The 26973-nt window shown below is 40.7% G+C and overlaps 1 protein-coding gene across 1 annotated transcript; it reads right to left on the reverse strand.

The window, feature by feature from the left end:
- LOC144599351 (NACHT, LRR and PYD domains-containing protein 3-like) lies at positions 1 to 26324 on the reverse strand. Its single transcript, XM_078410143.1, has 13 exons — positions 26211 to 26324; positions 21482 to 21540; positions 20707 to 20838; positions 20586 to 20609; positions 16598 to 18332; positions 14320 to 14406; positions 13166 to 13336; positions 11603 to 11773; positions 8538 to 8654; positions 8088 to 8258; positions 5166 to 5336; positions 2168 to 2335; positions 1 to 109 (listed from the first exon to the last, which is right to left on the reverse strand). Exons 2-13 carry the CDS (start codon positions 21489 to 21491, stop codon positions 1 to 3), a joined length of 3066 nt encoding a protein of 1021 aa, XP_078266269.1. The 5' UTR covers positions 21492 to 21540; positions 26211 to 26324.
- Between the last annotated feature and the right edge of the window lie 649 nt (positions 26325 to 26973).

Consider the following 26973-nt stretch of genomic DNA (forward strand, 5'->3'; position numbering starts at 1 on the left):
TTATTGATATTTTTCCATTTTGGACACTGTTACATGGAGACCATTTTCTTCATTTTCCAGCCCTTTTAGTTTTTTGTAACCATCTGTGGAAAAACGATTCTTCTCCACCCTTTATAAGAAATAGAAAATAATAATAGCTATGACAAATATCTATACATAAAGATCTACTTTAGTTTATCTGACTTTAGTAGCTCACAGTCAAATCCCTGAAGGCTCTGTGTAACTCCAATAATTTCTCCAGAGGAACATCAGACGTTCACACAGTGAAAAATAAAATGCTGATGTGGTTTAAGAAGAAACTCCCTTCAGTGAGAGCTTTGTTCCCTTTGTAAGGGACGTATGCAATCCCCATGAATGATATTTATGAGGCCAATGAGATCAGCTGGATCCCACAGAACTTTTACTCAAGAAAAAAAAAATTAAATTGGCTTTCTTGCTCAAGGCCAATCCTCATTGAGGAGGGAGGGCTGGGTTAATATATTTCCTATATCGTGAGGCACGGTGGTGGAGTGGGAGAGTTGCTGTCTTACAATGCTTGCAGCGCCAGAGCCCTGGGTTCGATCCCGACTACAGGTGCTGTCTGTATGGAGGTTGTACGTTCTCCCCGCGACCACGTGGATTTTCCCTGAGATCTTTGGTTTCCTCCTACACTCCTACACACGCACAGGTTCATAGGTTAATTGGCTTGCTATAAGTGTAAATTGTCCCTAGTGTGTTTAGGATAGTGTTGATGTATGGGGAGATTGCTGGTCGGTGTGGACTCGGTGGGCCGAAGGGCCTGTTCCCGTGCTGTTTCTGTAAACTAAACTAAACTAAACTATTTTCGAATAGGATGATGGTGGGGTATTCTACTGATATGGCTGAGTAAGAAACTGGTGATGACATGAGTCATGCTGATGAAAGATATGGAGAAGTTGAACAGAAGTAGTCAAAGAACAATTACTTCTTTTACCATCAGCAGCTTTTTAACGAAAAATCTTGTATATTTAAGTAGAAATTTACATTCTGTGAAATCTATATACTAAAACTCTTGTTTGTTTGTTTGTTTGTTTCTAAACTACAGCCAAAACGGTACATGATAGTGCGACAATTTTAGGCCCACTTTACTCACCATCGTCCCTTTGGTGCTAATGGAAGAAGTTTCATTGAAATCGGTGCTATATTTTTAAAGTTATTCCCATTTTAAAGTTTAAATCTATCTCGTAGGGAGGGAGGGAGGGGGGGGGGAGGAGGAGGATAAAGATAAGGGTGGTTGAGGGGGATGGGGAGGGGGAGGGGGGTGGAGGGAGGGGGGAGGGAGGGTGTGGGAGGGAAGGAGGGGGGTAAGAGAGGGTGCTGCACCAATGCAGGAGTGGTTTGGGCCCAACGGGTCCACTTGGTCTAGTACTATCTAAAATAATACTGAGTGTTCATGTTATTGAGTGTGAAAATAATATTTCTGTTCATCATCTGAGGGACAATGCCAGAAAACATATTATTTATTGCTTAGTACCTTCAATGGAATCAAACTTCAGAAGGGGAGTTCAGTGCATCAACGTTTGCATTGTGCGTTGAGTGCATGTGACAGAGAACAAACATCTTTGCTGCTGCCTCCAATTTCCTAACCACCATGCAAGAAAAGATGTCCAAAGATGCTACGTTGTGTAATGGTGTCTCCAGATAATCCAATATGTCAATTGAAATGTAGTTTGGTTGAATCAAAAATGGAAGGCAATATTTGGGAAAGACAGGAAGAAGACAATCAACATTACGGCACAGACTCAATGAATGGAATTGGACTTTGCCATGATAGCCACCTGATATAACCTCTTAGTGCAGGAAGAAACGCACCAACTTTGCAAGACAGCCAAGTTAAGAAGACTGTTTGAGGCATAATAATATGTGATTGGCCCATGTAAAGCATTTTCCACATTTGCACATTCCCTCTTCATTGCTGCACTGACCCAGACATTTGTGCTGTTGAATTCGGCCTATCTGTTATTTTGACTATTGGATGTTCAATGTGACCAAAAAGAGAATATATCAAAAGTAAAGAGGAACATGTTTCTCCAAACGAGCACTAAACGTACTGCTGGATTTTAACACCAAAAATCTGCCTTGGTCAAAAAACACTTGGCAACAGAGACTTTCAGTTTTAACATCTGTTAAAACCAGGGTGAGAATTTACCTTAACGTCTTAAGAGATTTAAAATCCAAAATGAAGTCTTTCCAGTCTTTAATAGATTTGTCTGTGAATTTATTGTGACTTAAATCAAGGTGCACCAGTGCCTTGAGGGATGCTGATGTTGATTTGAAGTGTTGGGAGGATGCATCTGTGAGTCCAATTTTTGATAGCCTGGAAACATAGAAATGTGGACAAAACATTGAGCTTTCACAAAACAAAAAGAGGCAATATTTTGCAAACTGGATGCAGGAGGACACTCGTATGCACACGTTAATCCGATAAAGCTGAAATCTGCAAAAAGAACTACAGTATAAGGAATAAAGTGCTGGAGTAACTCAGCGGGACAGTCTCTTCTCTGGAGAGAAGGAATGGGTGACGTTTCTGTCCAGAGATGCTGCCTGTCCCGCTGAGTTACTCCAGCACTTTGTGTCTATCTGCAGTTTAAACCTGCATCTGCAGATGGAGGAACAATCCTTTAAGCCATTTAAATACACCAGTGATCTTACCTGATCTCACCAGTGATCTTAAATACACCAGTGACTCAGTGGACCTGGAATCCATGCACAGCATCTGGAAAGATCAGCATTGTACTAGAAATCTTGGCCACCGGGGAAACATTCAGGTAAGACTAAGGTGCGGAGCATGCAATCCACCCAACATAGAGCACAGATCAAGTACGAATGTTGTTGTTCTGTCTGGGACGTATGATAATAAAACACTCTTGACTCTTGAGAACATAGAACAGTGGAGAAAGAGGCCCTGCAGTCCTCAATGTCTGTGATCATGCCAAGTTAAACTAATCTTCTTTGTTTGAATGTGATTCATATCTCTCCATCCCTGTATATTCACATGCTTACCTAAAAGGCTCGTAAATTCCACCATGTATCTGTTTCCACCACCACACCAGGCAGTGCATTCCAGGCACCCAACACCCTCTGTGTAAAAATAACTTGCTGGCACATCTCCTTTAAACATCCTCCTGAGCAATGCACAATGACTGGAAGACCTTGGAGCACCACTGCTTTATCAGAAGGGTAGGAGGGACGGCTATGTAGTCTGTTTCACAGAGACATAGTTCACCCTGAACTCTTTGGACATGGCACAAGAGAATGCAAGAGAATGCAGCAGAGAGTGGTGGACACAGGCCACCACTCCCCATCACAGGCACAGCTCTCCCCACCGTTAGTCGAAAGCATTTACACGAGGCGTTGCATCAAGAAGGTGGCAACAATAATCAAGGATCTCCACTGTTCAGGCCATGCTCTCTTCTCGCTGCTACAGTTGAGCAGGAGGTACCGATACTGGATGTCCCACGCCATCAGATTCAGGACCAGCAACGTTGTGATTGGTCATGGTGTATTGTTATCTCCTGTGCTGAGATGCCGTGAAAAACTTTGCTTTGCAAACTATTAAGACAAGTCATACCACACATGAGGTCATCACGCAATGCAAAAGAGCAAAGGAGAATATAATGTTGCAGCTACAGAGAAAGTGCAGAATGAGGCAGAGGTGCTGGAATTGTACAGTGAGGCAATGGCCATGGTTTGTATGGACAATTTATAAAAAAAAGGAGTAATCTCATTTCGTTCATCATTTAAATTAGTCTAAAAATCTGAAATCAAGGGCATCTTAAACATATTAACAAGTCCATTAGTAACATCAATAGGTTTACACTTGCATTGTGCAATGTCTTAAAAAATAGGAAGGCTAATACAGTCATCAGTTTCATGAAGTATCTGAGGAAGCTTCAGAATCAGTTGAAAAATTTATTGGTTGTAGAGTGTAGGAAGGAACTGCCAATGCTGGTTTATACCAGAGATAAGTCCTGCAGAGTTACTCCAGTTTTGTGTGTCTATCTGTTGGTTGTACAGTATTCTGTGATCATTGTAACCGCGCTTTTGCGGTTGCAGTTCCTAGACTGTGGAACAGCATCCCTCTCCCCATCAGAACTGCCCCCTCCCCATCAGAACTGCCCCCTCCCCATCAGAACTGCCCCCTCCATCGATTCCTTTTAGTCCAGGCTCAAAACCTATTTCTACTCCCTAGCGTTTGAGGCCCTCTGAGGGGGCGCTGTGAACTGTTTATGTATGTGCTGTTATGTTTGTGTGCCATTGTCTGTTCGTTCTTAGTACCTGAACTGATGTACAGCACTTTGGTCAACGTGGGTTGTTTTTAAATGTGCTATACAAATAAAATTGACTTGACTTGACTTGACAATAATCCTTAATTCATCAGCTAATTAGAATTTGGATTAGGAAATGGCTGATATGAAACATGCTATTGGCAATAACTTGTATTTGTGGTGTGTGAGTATCATTGACAGGGTCATCCTGGCCACAGCTAACAATGGCCTGATTGCTTTACCATCGGTACTTTTGTGCATATCTTTCAATCATTTGTGCTATATCTCTCTGCATCATAGTCTATATCTCTCATTTCCCTGTCGAAATGACTCTGTCTGAAGAAGGGTCTCGACCCAAAACGTCAGCTATTCCTTTTCCCCAGAGATGCTGCCTGACCCGTTGAGTTACTCCAGCTTTTTGTGTCTATTGACAGGGTCAATATTTATTGTCCATTTCTAATTGCCTGTGAACTGAGCTGACAGCAGTTGTTGGTTTGAAGTCACATTGAGGCAATAATGGTTAAGGATGAAATAGTTATTCTCTGAAGGACTTTGATGTACAACACCGGTTTTTAAAACGATTTGCCGACTTCATGATCACCAATACTGAAACTAACTTTTAAATGACCAGAATATGTTAAAAAAATGGTGTTGTGTCACGCAGAGCATGATGACAATGCATAATATCTTGCTGGCTGTGTTATTATTCTTTTCATCACTGTGATATATTATAGCAACAGGTATAAACATAGATATTATATCATACTTGTATTCTATGTGTATCGTTACTTTAATTTTCTGATTGGAAAAGATTCTATATATTTGATGCTGACTTATAGTACATACTGATGAAGCTGATCAATATCTGTGTTTACATACCCCAACTTCTGTAATTTATAGTCTGAAGCACCACTGTTGGAGAAAAGCTTATCCAGCGCATCATTTCCCAGTTCATTCATGCTCAGGTCCAGCTCCGTCAACGTTTGGTTAGTTTTGAACACAGAACAAAGTGTCTCGCAGCAAGCATTTGTTAATTTGGTGTTCACCACCCTGTGGGAAGTACAAGAGTTAGAAAGTTCAATTTGTTAAACTTTGCAATAAGATTTATAAAATATCTGTTTGTTTAACATTGTTCCTCATATTTTAAGTCCCTGTTAGTCTCCTGTCCAAAGGACGACTGATACAGTTCCTCATGACCTCCCCACTATCGATGGGATTTACAGGAGTTGCTGCCTCAAAAAGGCAGGCGGCAGCATCACCAGAGACCCACACCACCCTGGCCACACACTCATTTCACCACTACCATTGGGCAGAAGAAATAGGAGCCTGAAAACTGTAAAGTCCAGGTTTGGGAACAGCTTCTTCCCCACAGCCATCTATTAACCACTAGCTATTAAAGGCTATTCAACGCTCTTAAGACTTGGGAGCAGTTTTGTCTTTTTGCACTATTATTGTTTTTTTTTAAAGTGTATGTATGTGTGTGCATGTATATATGTATATATATTTATGTACAAATTTAAAAATATATAAAAATATGTGTATGCATATATATATATATGTGTGTGTGCGTATGTATATTTACGCGTGTGTATGTGTGTGTGTTTATGTGTGTGTGTATATATGTATGCGTGTGCTTATGAATGTATTCTATGTTGTGTGGAGGAACTGGGCGGTGTATGCATATATTTATGTGTGTGTATATGCATGTGTGTGTGTGTGAATATGCATGTTTGTATGTATGTGTGTATATGTATGTGTGTGTATATGTGTATGTATATATGTGTATATGTATGTGTATGTATATATGTGTATTTGTATGTGTATGTGTTTGTGTGTATATGTATGTGTGTATATGAATGCTGGTGTGTGTATGTATGCATATATGTATGCGTGTGTGTATGTATTTGTGTGTATATAGAAACATAGAAACATAGAAACATAGAAAATAGGTGCAGGAGTAGGCCATTCGGCCCTTCGAGCCTGCACCACCATTCAATATGATCATGGTTGATCATCCAGCTCAGTAACCTGTACCTGCCTTCTCTCCATACCCCCTGATTCCTTTAGCCACAAGGGCCACATCTAACTCCCTCTTAAATATAGTCAAGTCAAGTCAATTTTATTTGTATAGCACATTTAAAAACAACCCACGTTGACCAAAGTGCTGTACATCTGATTAGGTACTGGAGGGGGCAGTTCTAATGGGGAGAGGGATGCTGTTCCACAGTCTAGGAGCTGCAACCGCAAAAGCGGGGTCACCCCTGAGTAGCCCCAAGTCGGCCGACATGATGGACCTGGAGTTAGAGAGGTGGCCTCAACTGGCCTCAACTACCTTCTGTGGCAGAGAATTCCACAGATTCACCAGTCTCTGTTTGTGTGTGTATGTATATATGCATATATATATATATGTGCGTGTGTGTATATGTATTTGTGTGTACAAATATGTATGTATATGTGTGTATATGTATATATATACACAATTATTATAGTTTACAGTGTACTATGTTTACATATTCTGTTGTGCTGCAGCAAGTATTAACTTCATTGTTCTTTGACTCTCTTGCTTTTGACTTAACATGACCTTTTACCAAACTCACCAACAGGTGGACTAAACAGATAATTACTAGGAAGGTTGGTTGGGGATGAGGTGTTGAGTGGGAACTAGTTTGGGTTCGTGATTATTAAAGCACCTTTCCCTGGGGTGGTGTTGTTTGGCCTTCGAAGAGATGAGCCTTTCTGTAATGCCAGGAGTTGGAGGGACCAACATGCCACAATCACACCCGGGAACCTAATAGATGATTATCTTTCCAAAACTAGGATCCTGCGGATATTCAAGAACTCCAGGATGAAAAGAATGTTTTACCAGAGTGGTGAATGTTCGTGGATATTGTGCAGCTGTTGTAAACTGGATCAAGAGGAAGTGAATGCTCAGGGAGATGATTGGTGCTGATGTTGAATATTTCTCCAGACGAGTGGATTGTATTGTGTCATTCTCCTGATTGTGCTTTGTGGAAGGTGGAAACACTGTGAGTCTGTGAGAATACTGAGTTTCTAAGTGGCTTAGGTGACCTTTGTATTAATCTGGCTGGTAATTGGTGACACCTGAGTCTGCTGGAGATGGGAAATTCACCAACGCTAATAATTTTATACTTAAATGAGAGATGATTAGCACTCCTTTACAGAGTCAGTCATTGCCTGGCACTTTGTGGTGGAAATCTTTATCAGCTGAAGCCTGAACATTGTCCAGGTTTTGCTCTTTGTTGGCGTGGAGTCAGTTTCACCATCAGCAGTGAACATCTACCTCCCTGACTTTCTGATGGAAGGAAATCCTCGATGAAGCAGCTGAAAGTTTCCGATTTCTTGTTCTAGTTTCGAATTTCCAACATCAACAGTTTGGATTTTTAATTGGAGGCACAAGAGACTGCCGATGCTAAAATCTCGAGCAAAACACAAATTGCAGGAGAAAGCCTGGCCCGCCCAGTTCCTCCAATTTTGATTTTCAAGTATTCATCCTCGGGGGTAGACACAAAATGCTGGAGTAACTCAGCGGGACAGGCAGCATCTCTGGACAGAAGGAATGGGTGACGTTTCATGTCGAGACCCTTCTTCAGACTGATGACTGAAAGGTTCCAAACACTTGCCAGTTGTAAAGTAAGAGGGCGATTTTCTCGCATTGAATCAAAGAAGGAAAGAGTTGGAAGGGGCAGCTTGGCTCATTGTTCGATTTCCTTCAGCTTTGATACCGCAGTGCTGAGTTTCAGATCATTTTAATCTCTACATGATTTAGATTCAGGTACTTACTTTAGTGAATGAATTTGGCAGCGTGTTTCACTCAGAACCCCACACAATGAATGAATTCCTTTAATTTCTAAGTTGTTGCTGCTAAGATCCAGTTCTTTCAGGCTTTGGTTTACTTTCAGAGCTGAGATGAGACCTGCGCAGCTTTGTACCGTGAATGAATTATTTGCCAACCTTTTAGATGCAAAACAGAATACTTTCTTATTGTTACTTTACCGTGAAGCAAATGAATAAGGGGGAAAATATTTTAATTTAAAATACGTCAAAACTGAACATTTTAATGATTTTTTAAATGAAAAATTATGAATTGCCAGGGTGCATAAGTGGAGCGTCATATACAAACAATTACAGCTACATACACACTCCACAAATACATCCATACGCACAGGCACAAATAGGCAAGTGGATTTTTGTGTGAACAGGCAATTGTGAATAAGTACAAAAATCATTTACCCCAGACTTTGTAATGTGCATTTTTTGTCTTTCAATAATTCGCACAGATTTTCAGCTCCTGGGTCATCCTCATAAGTGCCCATTATTCCAAAGTCAAACGCAAAAATAGAATTTAACCTACACAGAATACAAATTAGCTTGGTGTGCATTTTATTGTTTTCATTCATTTCTGAGATATAGGTATTGCCAACAAAGCTGTACTCTGCTTCCCTTTATTTTATTTGTCATCTAATTCTACATATTGCTTTATCTAATAACCACAAGTAATAGAAACTACAGTCGATTGAGGTAAATCATACAGGGCACTTTTGTTTATGATATCAAGCATATGGTTTCCTTCTGTTTGACTTGGAAATCTATTTTTCTTATCTTAACTGTTTTCTTTGATAATATTTCATTTGAATTCAATATGACATATTGCAATTGGACTTGATGAAGAGTTCTTTTGTTTTTCATGCGTGTGGATTGGCTACTTATTAACAGGTTATTTGATTTTTCATTAATCAAAAGTGAAGCCAATTTGAACCTGCCTGGCAGTTTTGAAAGCTAACACTGTGGAAGGAATGGATTCAAGAACATTCTAGATTTAGCCGCAAGGATCTGGGAATACTTGCAGTAAATTAGGAAAAGTTCAGTGAAGATCCGACAGACGTCTCCTTTGATATGATGGAGAAAACCCATCCGATTAGTTGTTGACTTGCAGGAGTCTCAAAGAAAATGATCAAAGGAGGAACTTAGAAGATTTATTTTTATGCAACAATATCCGAACATTACTAATGAAGGTTCCATATATGCGGTTTTCTGAAGTATTTTATAAATTCTGGTTGATTTTAGTGGAGGTTGTGTTAATGCTGACTGGGTATGTTTAGCACGTTAAAGACAAGTGAGTAGATACTTCAAAAACCAAACAGAATTAACGAAATGCAATAAGAACAAGGGACTGCTTTGATCATTAACATTAAAATAATTGCACTGCATATCGCAGGCTGTGGTTTTCTCTGACAACTCTGACATTTCCTGTCATTGCTGTGGTAATGCTTATCTTTAGACTGGAAATAAGAACTTTTTTTGAGAGAGTATAGTTCTAATCTGTTTCTCTGAACTCAAAACTTTTTCTTTTCAAATATCAAACAACGACATAAGCTATCCTACATTTAAGCAGACGCCACCCATTCCTTCTCTCCAGAGATGCTGCCTGTCCCGCTGAGTTACTCCAGCATTTTGTGTCTATCTTCGAATTGAACCAGCATCTGCAGTTGTTAAATCAAGTTCTTTACCTTCAGTCTGAATAATCACACATAATACTGGATGAGCACATCAGATTTATTCCACCATGGGGTTCTTCCCATGAGGATCTCCAGACACAATACTAGTGTCTGAAAAGATCTCAACTCAGGGGAGGGGAAGAACAACTTCTCCACCATTGTTTACTTTTTATACAGAAAAAGAGAGGTGTGACAAAAAGAAATCAAGGACCAATTACAAATCTAATACAATTCCCATGGTTACAGAGAAAACAAAATCATTAATACAGGTCACATGCTCAGAAACCAAACCATTAATATAAGTCACAAGCTTTCGGGGAAACGCATCAATTTACCTAGAGTGGATTCAAAACTTTTCCTACTTTCACACGCACCCATATAAGGAGTTGTTATTAAGAAAGAAACTTTCTTATCTCTATAGACGAGCAATTTCGCAGCTGCATGACCTTGCTTTACTGTTTCAATACACAGCACTCACAGTCAGACAGAGTAGTGGGAGAGGACAATAGACAATAGGTGCAGGAGTAGGCCATTCAGCCCTTCGAGCCAGCACCGCCATTCAATGCGATCATGGCTGATCACTCTCAATCAGTACCCCGTTCCTGCCTTCTCCCCATACCCCCTCACTCCGCTATCCTTAAGAGCTTTATCCAGCTCTCTCTTGAAAGCATCCAACGAACTGGCCTCCACTGCCTTCTGAGGCAGAGAATTCCACACCTTCACCACTCTCTGACTGAAAAAGTTCTTCCTCATCTCCGTTCTAAATGGCCTACCCCTTATTCTTAAACTGTGGCCCCTTGTTCTGGACTCCCCCAACATTGGGAACATGTTTCCTGCCTCTAATGTGTCCAATCCCCTAATTATCTGAAAATGCGTCTGTGTGTCTATGTTTGTGTGTGCTAGGTGGAAGGGCAAGGTGGGAAAGAACCATTACCCTGGAGGGTTTTAAAGAGAGATTGGACAATTAGGCCATGAAAGGATTTGAACACAAGAATGAGAATATTATGAGGGGCACCTCAAGTCCTCAATAGAACCGTGCAGGGTGCAGACAGAGTCATGAACTACCTTCTGCCACAGAAGGTAGTTGAGGCCAGTTCATTGGCTATATTTAAAAGGGAGTTAGATGTGGCCCTTGTGGCTAAAGGGATCAGGGGGTATGGAGAGAAGGCAGGTACAGGTTACTGAGCTGGATGATCAGCCATGATCATATTGAATGGCAGTGCAGGCTCGAAGGGTCAAATGACCTACTCCTGGACCTATTTTCTATGTTTCTATGTTTCTATGATTGCCATGATTGGAATAGTCAGGAACCAGGGCTAGTGGAATGAAAATGTTTTGTGAAAGTACCAATAGTGATATGAGTCAAAAAACTTTGCATTGTGGAAAATGTTTGTGATTTGGAATGCACACTACCAGGCAGAAATGAATAGGATTGAATTGTGGCTGGGTGGATGACCAGAATTAAAGATTTATTTTGGATTATGGGGATCGAGCAAGGAAAGGTGCTAGCTGGACTAATGTTACATAAAGCAGCCACAGACTCGATGGACTGATTAGCCTCCTCCTGCCTTGTTCAAGAGAGAGCTGAATAGAGCTCTTAAGGATAGCGGAGTCAGGGGGTATGGGGAGAAGGCAGGAACAGGGTACTGATTGAGAATGATCAGCCATGATCACATTGAATGGTGGTGCTGGCTCGAAGGACCGAATGGCCTCCTCCTGCACCTATTGTCTATTGTAATAATTTGTCATTCTGTGATATTGGATCTATAATAGAAACTGAGAGCAATGGTAGTCACATACCCAAGCTTCTGTAATTTACAATCCTCATTCTTCAGTGTCTCACATAGTTGCTTCAGTCCTTCCTCACCTATCCTATTATTACTCAAGTCCAGTTCTGCCAGAGTCTTGCTTTCTGTAATCAAGGAGGTCAAATCCTTAGAGCAGCTGGAAGTTAGTTTATTACCCCCGATCCTGCAAATAAAGAAAGACAAATGTTGAAATGTCCGAGGTGCCAGTACATCCCGCTGATCCTGCAAACAAAAAAAGACAAATTACACATATAATTATTTAAATTACTGACAGACACCAATGTGCTGTCCCTAACAACACAAAATCCAACTCAATGCGTTTATCCTTGGACGTTCCTCCTGTTATAACTATCATGGAGGGCATTTAGTTTAAACAATGGGTTGCTTCTGGTCACTTTCTGTAGTGATCTGTTCCATAATACCCAACATTGGAGAATCATTGTGAATCCTTTGTTAATGCAATCACAAACTGGGTTCCAATTTTTCAGCAGTTCTGCAAATAGGTGGGTTGTCAATAAGGCTGGTTATAATGACCCAACCAACCCATTATTTATGAAATCATATGCCCTAAAATTTATGGACCTAGTAGACTTTAATACTCTACAAATGATGTTTAGAGCAAAAGAAAGAACACTTCCTGACTGTATCCAAGGTCTGTTTTCAGTGAGGGAGAGCAGGGGAAATTATATGTTTGAAAAAAAAGAGGGTAAGGACAAATGTGAAAAATAGATGTGTGACTGTTAAAGGGGTCAATTTATGGAATAGTTGCAACAATGAATAAAAAGAGTGTAATAATATATGTAAATTCAAGAAAATGTTCAAAAACATTATATTTGAAAGATACAAAATATGTGATCAGCACTGAGAAATGATTGACATGACAGAAATGATAGAGTAAGAAAATAACTGCAGATGCTGGTATAAATCGAAGAAGGGTCTCGACCCGAAACGTCACCCATTCCTTCGCTCCTGAGATGCTGCCTGACCTGCTGAGTTACTCCAGCATTTTGTGACAGAAATGATGGTTCTTGACTATATTTGTGTTTCTTTCTATGTTTTGTTTATCTGCTTCTGACTTATGATGTGTTTTTTTTATTATATTTTGTTTTATTGCTTTGTTTCACTGCTATTTTGGCTAGTTAGGGTAATGCTTTGTTAAGTATTAAGGTGTAATACTTAAAAGGCACAATAAGTTTTGGCTTCTGCCTGCACCTTTTTTTTCGGTCAGAGAATATCATGTGTGATTATATTGTTTTATTTTTGATATAATGATTTCGTACTATTTAATTGTCACAATTGTATAGTCAATCTATTGTATTGTATTGACCGGAAAAATAAATAAATAAATAAAACAAATACATTTCTCTGAGTTTTGCTAAATTATCATAGATGCAAAATGAAAATATTTCAATTATTTTTTTAGATCTTAACCACTACTTCAAAGCATGACCTTGTATTTTAAGAGAAATATACTGAATTTTAGTGTAAAGTTCAGCATGGGTTTTTGTGAGCATCTTATTTTTACAGTAAATAGAGGCTAAAAGCATTAATTTACCTCAGGATTTTCAGTGCGCAGGCGTCTTTTGATAGTGCTTTATGTAAAAAGCTAACTCCTTTGTCTTGTATATTGTTATCACTCAAATCCAGGAATATTATGCTCTGGTTCACATTTAAAACTTCAACAAGTTGCTCACAACTTTTAGAAGTAAGATTGTTTCCACCTAACCTGTGTGATAGAAATAAGCAAGAAATAATTTAGGAACAATCTTTTTCTGTTATGGTGTACCGGCACTTCTAACAAGATAAAGATCCTAATTTGAGAAAGGATATTCTTGCTATTGAGGGAGTGCAGGGTACGTTCACGAAGCTAATTCCCGGGATGGCGGACTGTCACATGATGAAAGAATGGAGCGACTGGGCTTGTATACACTGGAATTTAGAAGGATGAGAGGGGATCTTATAGAAACATATACAATTATTAAGGGATTGGACATGCTAGATGCAGGAAACATATTCCCGATGTTGGGGGAGTCCGGAACCAGGGGCCAGAGTTTAAGAATAAGGGGTAGGCCATTTAGAACTGAGATGAGGAAAAACTTTTTCATCCAGAGAGTTGTGACTTTGTGGAATTCTCTGCCTCAGAAAGTAGTGGAGGCCGATTCACTGGATGCATTCAAGAGAGAGTTAGATAAAGCTCTTAGGGCTAGCAGAAACAAGGGATATGGGGAGAAGGCAGGAACGGGGTACTGATTGTGGATGATTAGCCATGACCACGTTGAATGGCAGTGCTGGCTCGAAGGGCCAAATGGCCTACACCTGAACCCATTGTCTATGTATCTATGTATCTATGTGTCATGATTTAATTTTTCATTCACTTGACAGGAATGTTAACATTAATGATCTGTTCTGACGCCAATTTGTGTAGAAAAAAACCACTGGTTAGGAATACAAGGGAAATAACATTCAGGCACGAGAGATATCTGAGTAGTGCACTAACTTGAAATGTGAGGAAACATGTCACAACATTGACTCCAGAAACTTATGGTTTCATTGTTCATAAGTTGGCAGACTCTTAATTATAGAAAGATATATGTACATATGTACACCTATATACAGAGTATGGCTTCATGCATTATGTTTGTAAATGGAAACATGTTTGTTATTAAGGAAATAAGCTTAACATTACACATTCAGTGCGGTCTTCCTTACTTCAGATGTTGTAATTTGCAATCCGGCCTTTTCATTACTTCAGAGAGTATTTTCAGACCCGTATCTCGAATATTGGCTCCAGATAAGCTAAATATAAACAGATTCCAATTAAAATCAGCAATGGTGTAAAATAAAACAGGTTGCCATAATGGTGTTCCGTTTATCCGAAAGCATCTCAATAAAAATTGTCTATGTAAATACAAGGGTGGCACAGTGGTAGAGTTGCTGCCTGGCAGTGCCAGAGACCCGGGTTCCATCCTGACCATGGGTGCTGTCTGTAAGGAGTTTTGTATGTTTGCCCCAAGACCGCGTGGGTTTTCTCGTGTTTCTTCTCACACTCCAAAGACATACAGGTTTGGCGGTTAATTGTCTTGGTAAAATTGTAAAAATTGTCCCTAGTATGTGTAGGATAGTGTAATGTATGGGGATCGCTGGTCGGCGCGGACTCGGTGGGCTGAAGGGCCTATTTCCACGCTGTATCTCTAGACTGAACAACATCTGTTTTATGTTGCCATATTCAAAAACAGTCACGCCATTCCATGATCGTGGAATGTTTCCATTACATCAGCACATCCATTTTTCTTTACCTATATTCTTGGCTCTTTCTGCAACGGCAGCAAGTCCTCAAACCTTTTCCACACAAACTCTTTGAGAACAGAAAAAACTTAACTAATAGTTACAGGGGTTGGCCATTTGCTCCCATGTGTATGTTTTGCCATTGTATAAGGTCATTGCCATGTTCCTACACTAACCCCATGATCCTGATTTACTTTTTTTTTTAAAGCCTTTACAGATTTTTATCATGAAAAAGAGAAAGAGACAGGGACTTTACAGCCCTCTTGGGTAGATAATTCCAAAGATTTACCACCTCCTATTGAAGAAATGTATTCTCATCACGTTCCTAAATAGCTGACCTCTTGCTATCCATTTTATGACCTCTTCCTTCAGTTAAAGTGGTGTAAGTGTAAGAGATGGATCCCTCACCCATGTCTCCTCTGCATCGCATGGTTCTGCTTTTGCTTCCCCTCCATCCAGATGGAACAGTTGCCCTGCTCCTTACTTTTCATCCCAAAAGCCTCCACATCCGACAAATCACACTCCGACAATTCTGCCATCTTCAACATGATTGCACCACCAGTCACGTCTTCCCATCCCCACCCCTTCCCCCCTTCTGTAGAGGCCGCTCCCTCTGCAACTCCTTGACTCACTCATTCCTTCCTACCCGCACCACTCCCTTCTCAGGTACTTCCCCAGCAACCACGGGAGATGTATCACCTGTCTCTATATCTCCTCCCTCACATCCATCCAGACCCACCAGTCCTTTCTAGGTGAGAGAGGTTCACGTGAACCTCCTCTAACCTCCCCTCCTCAATTCGGTGTTCCCGATCTGGGTGAGACCAAGTGCGGAGTTGGAGACCGTTTCGCCGAACACTCGTGCCTTGTTCGTCAGGGGCTGCTGGATCTCCCAGTTGATAACCATTTTATCTCCCTTTCCCATTCCCATACTGACCATTCTGTCCTGGGCTTCCTCCATTGCCAGAGTAAGGCCACACGCAAACTGGAGGAACAGCACCTTGTATCCCACTTGGGTAACGTACAACATACCAGTATGAACATTGGATTCTCCAACTTTAGGGAAATAACTTACAAACAACATCCTTTGATTACATATTTATTTTTCTTTCTCCATGTCTTCCTTGTGCCCCACCTGGATTTGCACCCATTTCTCCCCTACCAGGCCCAACTGAAGTTCCTTCATCTGGCTTCACAATTCGCACCTATTCTCCCCTTATCTCACATTTTTCATCCTTTCGCCTTGGCCTTTGTCCAACCATAATACGGTACCTATCAAAACCCCACCTAACCTGTATCTGCCTATCACTCTCTAGGCTTTGACCTGCCCCCACCTCTCTTCCTGGATTCTCCCCGCACCCCCATCCCCTACCACAATCAGTCTGCAGAAGGGTTCCAGCCTGAAGCATCACCTATCCATGTACTCCAGAGATGTTGCCTGACCGGCTGAATTACTCCAGCACTTTGTGTTTTTTGTTGTTGTGTAAACCAGCACCTGCGGTTCCTTTTATCTCCTATTTGATTATACAGATGCTGTAACACTTACTGCATATCAAAGCAGATAGGAAACGATTGAAGTCACAATGCGAACTGCTATTCCTGTGAATTGGAATCTGAACTCGCAGCATGACAAATCATCCATGTACAGTAATTTCTTCCGAATCTAGAAGATGAGGTTCTAAAATGCACTAAAGCAAATACTCACTTGATCCCAGTGAAGTAGTTTGCAATGAGAAGAAGCCTCTGTATGCCAATAGATGGTAGTCTGTACAGTGAGAGATCCAATTCTTGGTAGTTCTCTTCTGACATTTCCAAAGCAAAAGCTAACGCTGAGCATTGGGCTGGTGAGAGAATGCCCGACTTAAAGGTTCCAGTCTTGAAGGCCGCTTTTGTGTCCTCGAAGGCAGAGGAGTCATTTAAATCATTTAGGCAATGGAGAATATTGATGGTTTGCTTGGGAGGAATATTTGTCTGCAAGATCTTTTTCAAGAATATAACGATTTTCTCGGAGTCGTCTTTGGGCTTGTCATCCGCCAAAAGGCCCTTTAATATTTTGTGATTTTTTCCCGTCCCCAGTCCACAAAGGAACCTAAGAAAAAAATCCTGGCATCCTTTCTTATCTTTAGATGCGTTCTTACAAGCTTCTTTACATATCTGGGAATAACTGGGCTTTTCAAGCAACTTATGCCTTTTTCTAAAGGGATTCTCTTTGTGATTATAAAAAGAAAGGAGAACATACAACGCTGCAAAGTATTCCTGAAATGCCAAATGGACAAAGGCATAAGTGGAGTTCCCTTCGTCCATTTTAATCTCTTTGCAAAAGCCGCCACAGATGAACGTGAGGTCAATATTGTTGCGTGTGAAGTCTTCCTCACTGAATGTCTGGCTAACATCTTTGGAGCGCTTTTCAAAAGCCAGCTTCCCTAGTGCAAAGATTGAGCCCTGCTTGTCTTGCAGGGTCTGAGCCCGGACATTCCCTGTTGCAACCTCCATTTTCTCCTGCTGGTAAATAATCAGATGAACCAGAAATTTGGAGTAAACCTCTGTTAGCGTCTGGGGTACCTCATCCGCTCCTGAGTTCAACACGGCTTTCAAGACAGAAAACAGAGTGGAGCAGAAGGCGGGGACCGAGCACATGACGAAGAAGCTTCTCTGCTTCTTTACAACCTGTATCATTCTTTCTGCAAGGTCATCCTCGTTGCACCGCGTGCGGAAGTATTTCTCCTTTTCCTGGTCCTGGAAGCCTACGATTTCAGTCGTCCTGGTTATGTGCAAGCAAGGAATTTTGTTTCGAATTCCAGGCCGGGTGGTTATCCAAACGGTAGCCGATGGAACAAGTTTCCCTTTGATGAGATTGTTGAGCAGAGTGGAGAATGTGACAGGTGTGCTCACATCCCGACACTCCATGGATTTGTTAAAGTCTATGTCTAGTTGGCCGTCGGACAGGCCGTCGAAGATAAACATGGGTCGGATTGATTCATTTGCCAAAATGCTGCCGCAGCTTTCCATGTGAGGGTAGTACCGTTGGACAAGCTCAGGTAGACTGATCTTCGTTTCCTCCGTGGACAATAAGCTCAGCTCATGGAACGGAAACTTGAAGATGAAATCATAGTCAGGCAATGCAACGTCTGTAGCCCAGTCGTAGATGAGCTTTTGTACAAGGACTGATTTTCCAATCCCAGCTATTCCCCTTGTAATAATGGTTTTGCAGGCCAAGGGCTGGTCAGGTAGTGGTTCAAAAATGCGATGAAGCTCAATAAACCTTTGTGAATCTTCATTGCCCTTCTCGTCTTCCTTGGAGACCTCAAGGAGGCTGACATGAACAAAACGCTGACACAGCAGGACAGAGCTCCCCCCCTTTTCACCATATTCTATCATGTGCTGTAACTCATCTCTGGATTTTCTCTTGTGGGTTTCTCTGAGAACATCCAATTCAGCTTCTACAATGGAAGATAATAGATGAGGTAAAAAGAAAAGTCTTTTCAGATGAATTTCACTGTATCTCTCTGGCTTAAATTGGTTAAACTGCCCAACATGAAAATTGCAATAACAAAAAAACAGTAATCATCATAAGCCGTGTGGAGATAGATCATTTCCTATCAAAAAGGAGAGAATAAGGCACTTTACAAAGTCAAGAAGACCCAAGTTGATACCTGGCAAATGGACAGAAGGTTTGGAAGAAAGTGGGGGGACCTCATTGAAACTTACCGAATAGTGAAAGGCTTGGATAGATTGAATGTGCAGGGGATGTTTCCACTAGTGGGAGGGTCTCGGACTAGAGGTTATAGCCTCAGAATTAACGGAAGGAGATGAGGAGGAATTTCTTTAGACAGAGGGTGGTGATTCTGTGGAATTCTTTGCCACAGAAGGCTGTGGAGGCCAAGTCAATGGAGATTTTAAAGGCAGAGATTCTTGATTAGCACGGGTGTCAGGGGTTATGGGGAGAAGGCAGGAGAATGGCGTTAGGGGGGAGGGACAGATCAGCCATGACTGAATGGCGGAGTGGACTTGATGGGCCAAATGGCCTAATTCCGCTCCTATCACTTCTGACCTTCTGACCTTCGGACCTAAGGTATAGAACACAGGCTGGTGCCACTGACGACAGGTTAAGAAAGGATCATGAGTGGGGAAGAAACGAGGGAAACATTACACAGGAGATTAATTATTGGGTAATGAAGGCACAAAGGCAGTGAGGACAGTGTTGAGGCAGGCACTTTCATACAGGCCGACATGGAGTTAACCTGAAAAAAATGGGCAAAGTTTGTAATAAAAGCAAACACTTTCTGGAAATACTCAGCAGGAGAGACAGCATCTGAGGAAAAGGAAACAGAGTTAACATTTCACATCAAAGACCCTTTTCATAAGTCGATAAGTTCATAAGTTCTAGAAGCAGAATTAGGCCATTTGGCCCATCAAATCTATTCACTAGTTCCTCTCTGATTGTGACCTCCAACATGGTTATAATAAGACCCATCATTGGGGGAGAAGCAGTTAATCTTGTTGCAGTCCTCTGCAATTAATGTTAAGTTCAACACCTTCTGGGAACTTGCTGTCTCTGTTCGGATCAGAACCACGCGTTCTGCTGCTATATTCTGCAGGTTCACATTTCACACCTTTGAAATCCCTTTGTACTTACTTGCTTTAAATGTCCTTATCCCATATCAATCAGATAACAGTCAGCTTAGCAACCTTGGTGTCAATCTTTCAGAGAGAATTCATTTTTTGCTATCCACCCATTCACCACATCACTGGCCCTGCAACTTATAAAAAGATATTTGTCTCTCTTTCCCAGTTTTGATGAAGTTCCTTCAACTTGGCAGGGTAGATAGTCCCAGAGTGGAAATATCAAATACTGGATCTCATAGGTTTGAGGTGAGAGGAGGAAAGTTTAAAAGAAGTGGGCGCAGTGGTAGAGTTGCTGCCTTACAGTGAATGCAGTGCTGGAGACTCGGGTTCGATCCTGACTACGGGTGCTGTCTGTATGGAGTTTGTACGTTCTCCCAGTGACCTGTGTGGGTTTCCTCCGAGATCTTCGGTTTCCTCCCACACTCCAAAGACGTACAGGTATGTAGGTTAATTGACTGGGTAAATGTAAAAATTGTCCCTAGTGTGTGTAGGATAGTGTTAATGTGCGGGGATCGCTGGGCGGCGCGGACTCGGTGGGCCGAAGGGCCTGTTTCCGCGCTGTATCTCTAAATCTAAGAATCTAAAATCTAAAGTGGGTGAGAGACGTTTTTTAAGCAGGTGCCTAAAGATGGTGGAAACAGATACAATAGCGACATTTCAGAGACATTTAAATAGAAACACGGACAGACAGGGAATAGGAAGACACTGACTATGTGTAGACAGATGGGATTATTATAGATTGATATCAGGGTCAATGCTGACGTGATGGATCACAGGGTCTTTGAGCTTCAGAATCAAACAGGATACTAAGGCTAAGACCTATCGAGATGAAATAGATGGGTTCAGAAAGGAGCTAGATTAATGGGGAAAGTTATCAATTGGAGGACAGCATTGGTATAGCACTTAGAATGTAAAATAAAACATCGTAACTGTGAGCTAATCAAGCAGCATTTAAAACACAATAGTGGGAAGTAACTTGGAAAATCGCAGAAAGGAACTCAATTCTAATTAATAAGTTAAGCTATATTAATAAATTATGGTTCTGATGTGATATTTTTGGTACTTACCTGTAAGCTTCTTGGCATTGTCAACTGGAAATACAAAAAAAGTGTTGTGAATAATTTATCCAAAATATAGAAATATTCCAATTGTACACCAGGCACATGTGATGATATTTAAAGGAATTACCTCCATAGTAGTTAACGATGGTCTTGTTGGCCATCGAAACTGATACAGGTCCAGAGATATGATCACTTTGGATATTGGGTGCAAAGAGTTGTCCTCCACCACTGACATTCTGATGAGTCTCAATTTGTTTACCTTAATTATGTTAATAGTTTAAAATAATAGTTGATGTTATTACAGCAAGTTTTATTCACAGCCAAACACATTTTTCATTCTGATTATGTACATAGAGAAAACTGTTTAATGAACTTTCTGCAGTTATGATAATTTTTCTTAATTGTCCTGGAATACCATTTTACAGCAATATTTCAGGAAATGCTTCTTCACGTGTATAGGTCGGTTATGGGGTCCCAAACAAGTTCATCAGTTAATAAATAAAAGTATTTTGTGACAAACATATTTATCTTAAAATTACAACCCAGTGGTATGAATATTGATTTCTCTACCTTCAAGTAACCCTTGTATCCCCTCTCTCTCCATCCTTCCCCAATCCAAGGCATTGTACTTGTTTCAAAGTCATCCTGTTGAATCTCATTGTCTGTTACTTATTTTCACCTAGCCCACAGCTAACAATCGATGTTTTCCCTTATCATCGTTACTTTTTTACATATCTTTCATTCATTTGTTCTATATCTCTCTATATCATCGCTTCCCTTTCCCCTGACTCTCAGTCTGAAGAAGGGTTTTGACCTGAGACGTCATCCATTCCTTTTCTGACCCACTGAGTTACTCCGGCTTTTTGTATCTATCTGCTATCTTAAACTCTTCTTTGGCTTACCTGTAGCCATTGTGCCAGTCTGTGGATTGCAGTACAATCAGAACTTGGAATGTGAAATTCTGAAAGGAAAAATACCAACAAAAGAAAACAAAAGTGTTTTTAAATTCTGCTTTAAATTATATTTGTCTTTTATTTTCTTGCTCTGTGAAACCTGGTTTAGTTGCATTTGGAGTATTGCATGCAGTTCTGGTCGCCTCATTGCGGGGAAAAGTAGTGAAGGATTTGACGAAGGTGCCGAGGAGGCTTGGATTAGCGAGTACCAGTTACAAGGAGAGGTTGGACAAACGAGGAATGTTTTCTCTGGAATGTTGGAGGTTGAGGGGACTCCTCACAGAGGGGCATAGATGTGCTCGACAGACAGAACCTTTTTCCCAGAGTGGAAATGTCAAATTCTCTAGGGCATAGCTTTAAGGTAATATGGGGCAAAGTTTAAAGAAGATTTTCACACAGAGGGTGGTGGGTGCCTAGGACGTGTTGCCATAGGCGGTGGTGGAGGCAGATACTATAGTTGCATTTAAGCAGATATGTAGGGAATGGAGGGATATGGATCATGTGCGGACTGATCGGATTAATCTATCATGTTCAGCACAATCGGATTAATCTATCATGTTTGGCATCATGTTCGGCACAGACATTGTGGGCCGAAGGGCCTGTTCCTGTGTTGTTCTTTGCTATGTTTAAAGTTGCATGTACTTGTAGTTCCAGAAGGAAAAACATAACTATCCTTAATGGTGAATCAACTATTTCTTTATATGTTTGGTCTTTATTTTCTAAATCTGAATTCCGACATGTATCCAAAAAAACTGATATTTGTATCTTTTTTGGCTCCTTATGAGGTGGGAGGTAGAGAAAAAAAATGTTCTTTGTGAAGAATTGATCTCAGAAATCAACAAGTTTTAAGTAAGGCTGTATTTGAGAATTAAAAACAGTATGGAAAAGGAATAGGCCCCTTGGCCCGCCATTTCCCTGCTGGCTCTGATGCCAATCTAAACTAATGCCATCTGTCTGCATATAATCTGTATCCCTTTATTCCTTGCCTATTCATCTACTTGTCTCTCCAGCTGAAGGATGCAGTGATCCTGAATTTCTTAACTTTTAGTTCTTTCCAAGAGGTGTCCTTGATCCTGTGAAATGATGTGACTGTGTAGTGTCTTTGCACTGGGAGCTGCAAATCTAGCCTTCTCCCTCTAATTCATGTCCTTTCCCCTTAGGTGCAGGTAACTGGACTATTAATGCCCCAAATGCATTACTTAGTCATAGAGTCATAGAATCATAGAGTCAAATATAGCTTAAAAACATGCCCTTCAGCCCAACTTCCCCTAGCCGACCAACATGCCCCATCGACACTAGTCCCGACTGCCTTCTTTTGGCCCATGTCCCTCTAAACCAACCCTATCCATTTCCCTACCTGTCTAAATGTTTCTTAAATGTAGTGATAGTACCTGCCTCAACTACCTCCCCTGTTAGCTCTTTCCTTACACCTACCACCCTTTGTGTAAAAAAGTTACCCCTCAGTTCCCATTATATCTTTCCCCCTGCACCTTAAGCCCATGTCTTCTGGTTCTCGATTATCCTACTCTTGGCAAAAGACCGTGTGTTTACCTGATCTATTCTTCTCGTGATTTTGTACATTTGTACAAATGACACTTGTTCCATTACTACATGTATTTACAGTGTTTATGGTTGTGTAATGCTTATTTCTCATCTGCCTTACCATCGTGCCATTGACATACATGAATAATGTACAGTATGAGCTATGCACAGGAAATCAGGCCAGATCTGTAAGAACCTTCACAACTGTGCCATTTAAAGGGATTCTCAATTAATTATTTGCAATTGTTGAGAGGGGGGACACACATAATTGCAGAAGGAGGAGGAGCATGAAGAATGGGAAGAAGCAAGAGGAGGGGGAGGAGGTGGTAGTAGAAATAATTAAGTGGAAAAGGTGGAGGAGGAAGTTGAGAAGGAAGCAAAAGAACATGATGGATGCAATGGCCTGACTGGATGACCCACATGGACACCACACTGCAGCTGGCTTTTTAAAAAACTTCTTTAGGCCCAGATAAGCATGTCTCCTTGATGTCCTTTCAAATCTTGTCTCTTTGTATGGTGCTCGTTAAATGACATCTCAATAATGTACCCACAATTTTTGAAATCTTCTCCCAACCACCAATCTCCTGAATTAATTGTCTGACGATTAATCACAGTCCAACACCCAACAGTAGTCATGGCAACCAAATGATCAGCCCACACCAGCTCGACACTCCCAATGCCTGATGTCTCTTGACTTTTGCAAAGTCTCACCTGCTGCCAGTTGGGCTTTGAAAAAGTTCAAAACATAATTGTCTTATCATTTGACAATATCGGATTAGTAGTGGTAATACAGCTAGGATCCAAATTTATTCAACCTTGCAAAGACATGGGAACTGCGAACTCATTGATGAACACGAGTGAGGAAGAGTGTAGAGATGATTCATGAGGATGTTGTCAGGATTCAAGGGCCTGATCTCCAGTGAGAGATTGGACCTGCAAGACATTATTCGTTGGATCACAGGAGGTTGAGAGTTGATCTTATAGAGGTACATAAAATATGAGGGTGAATGCACACAGCTAGGGTTGGGAAATCATGAACTAGAGGACATAGGCTTAAAGTGAGAGGGGCAAGACTTAATAGAATTAATAGGATTAAGGTTCAATTACTTTGTTGAATAAGTCAGAAGGATGAGAGGGGATCTTATCGAAACACATAAGATTATTAAGGGGTTGGACACGTTAGAGGCAGGAAACATGTTCCCAATGTTGGGCGAGTCCAGGCCACAGTTTAAGAATAAGGGGTAGGCCATTTAGAACGGAGATGAGGAAAAACGTTTTCAGTCAGAGAGTTGTAAATCTGTGGAATTCTCTGCCTCAGAAGGCACTGGAGGCCAAATCTCTGAATGCATTCAAGAGAGAGCTGGATAGAGCTCTTAAGGATAGCAGAGTCGGGGGGTACGGGGAGAAGGCAGGAACATGGTACTGATTGAGAATGATCAGCCATGATCACATTGAATGGCGGTGCTGGCTCGAAGGGCCGAATGGCCTACTCCTGCACCTATTGTCTATTGTCTATTAAGAAATTGGCCCATACAAGTTGATAAGAAGGAAGAGGGCAGTAGAGAAAGCCAAGCCTTCTGAGACTCTCTCATGCCAATGGGAAACCCTATCTGTTACCTTTGCTTCCTAACGCTGACTCTCTTCACCATGGTGTCTTACCATGGAGGGGAACATTGAATGAGGGCAGGGGGAATGGTACAGGGACTGCAGTGGAATCAAGTCCAAACTCCATAGTTAGTTTCATGAGATAAGCAGTGAAGGACTTGCAATGTTTGCAAAGCAAAGTTTTGGATGGAGGGACGAAGTGGAAATAGACTTTTACTGGCAGCAGTTATCGCGGAGAATTCTGGCCAGCTATCCAAACAACAATCTCTCAGTTAGCCTGCATCAATTTTATAAACGTATTCATTCATATTAATCATTGGACCATCCTTATAATCTTGTTAAACTAAAACTAATCAATAGATCTCAGATTTTCGAGTTTCTTTTATGATTATGTTCTGGGGCATCAGCTTTCCAGTTTGGAGTCGGTCTTAATTGCTCAAGTTCATTAATAACTTGCTTCCCATTTGAAGGGTTTGAAAAGACAGCTGATTGATTTTGTGGAGATAAGGGTGCCAGTTCAGTCACTGGAGAGTGAAAATGGTGGCGTCAAGAATAGTTGTGAAGATTGTTACAGCTTTATACGAGACGTTTGGAGAAACACCTGTGAAATTCGAGATCTCTTGCAGGAAGTCATTTCCTTCCTTTAGAGAACCTCCTTTCTCACCAGGTTTTACAGATACTCATGTTGGATAAGCCAAAATACAAACCTGAAGTTAGCACCCCAGTTCTCCAACAAAATTATATTCATGTCATAAGATAAGTTGACAGACTAAAGGCATCATCTACGATTGCTCCCATATCTCTTCCTGCACCTCATTTTGAGCAGTCATTCAGTCAGAACCTGACCATGCAGAACTGTGATACTGATGTCAATGAAAAACATGTTTCAAACAGGTACCCTATCCATCTCCATTGCCATTGTATGGCAATGCTCTATCCGATGCTGTACACATTATCATAAGTTCATAAGTTCATTAGTGATAGGAGCAGAATTAGGCCATTCGGCCCATCAAATCTACTCCGCCATTCATCTCTCCCTCCTAACCCCATTTTCCTGCCTTCTCCCCTTAACCTCTGTCTTAGTTAACCGTGTCCTGTAAATCTTTAGATAGCTATAAAATCAAAACGTTTTGGAAATACTCAGTAGATCAGGCCGTGGAAAAAGAAATGGTTAACATTTCAGGTTGATGACCTCTTGAAAATTTCTGTTGAAATATCTTGACCTGAAACAAGGACTGTTTTTCTCTCTCGACAGATTCTCCCTGACCATATTTCCATCATTTTCAGTTTTTTTGTATTTCATTTATATTCCCAGCGGTTTAATATTTAATAATATTTTGTTGCAACGATTTCTTGCATTTCAGCCTATTGCTGCAGGGATTAAAATTCCACTCAAAAAGCCAAGATTAATTAATTAATAAACTTTATTCTTGCAGTTACGTTATTCTTATGTTAGACGATGCAATCTTTCAGAAAATAGTCTCTATTAATGGATATTTTAAAAAAAAATGGAAACAAATATTTAACTTACCACAAAATTGCAGATCTCAATCTAGAAATTGAATCTTTTGCAGTTTTAACTTCAGTCGATGATCAAGAAATTCATCAATTTGCTCCCTGTCTGCATATGTTTGTTGCTGATATCGTGAGAGACATGACAATTATTTTCTCTGGTTTTCCACTCCTACATGCTGTAAAAGTTATATATTAACTCATATCATAGAACTCCAGTTACTGTTTGTCTGCCACTACTTTATTATATTTTAATTTAATTGTTTTTTGTTAAACAAATTTGCTTCTCTCGTAAACATATATTAGAGTCCAAAGATGTCTGCTTTAGCATAACTAAGATTAAAATTAATCAATCTTCATTTTCTATTTGTGACTGACTTTGTACTGTGCTTGTTGATCCCGTGAGCTGGGAAGGCCATTTGTTGAGCTCGTGCCAGAACCAACCACATTTAAATGCATGGGTACTATTTGGTCCAGGGGACAAGGATGTGGAGTTTATTTTATAACTTTGTTTACATAATTTCAGCATTCAAAATTATTCTTTGGCGTTTCAAACAGAAAAAAACTTAACCACCATTTAAAAATGTTCACTTTCAACTCTGAAGTTTGTCATTAAGACTTTGGGTGACTGATTATTTCACACAACATGGCTAGTTGCGTGAAATACATAAGAGCACAAGAAAAATAGGGAGTGCATCGGAAGGAACTGCAGATGCTGGTTTACACCGAAGGTAGACACAAAATGCTGGAGTAACTCAGCGGGACAGGCAGCATCTCTGGAG

Source organism: Rhinoraja longicauda, chromosome 13, assembly GCF_053455715.1.
Source record: "Rhinoraja longicauda isolate Sanriku21f chromosome 13, sRhiLon1.1, whole genome shotgun sequence".
In the NCBI taxonomy this organism is placed as follows: Eukaryota; Metazoa; Chordata; class Chondrichthyes; order Rajiformes; family Arhynchobatidae; genus Rhinoraja; species Rhinoraja longicauda.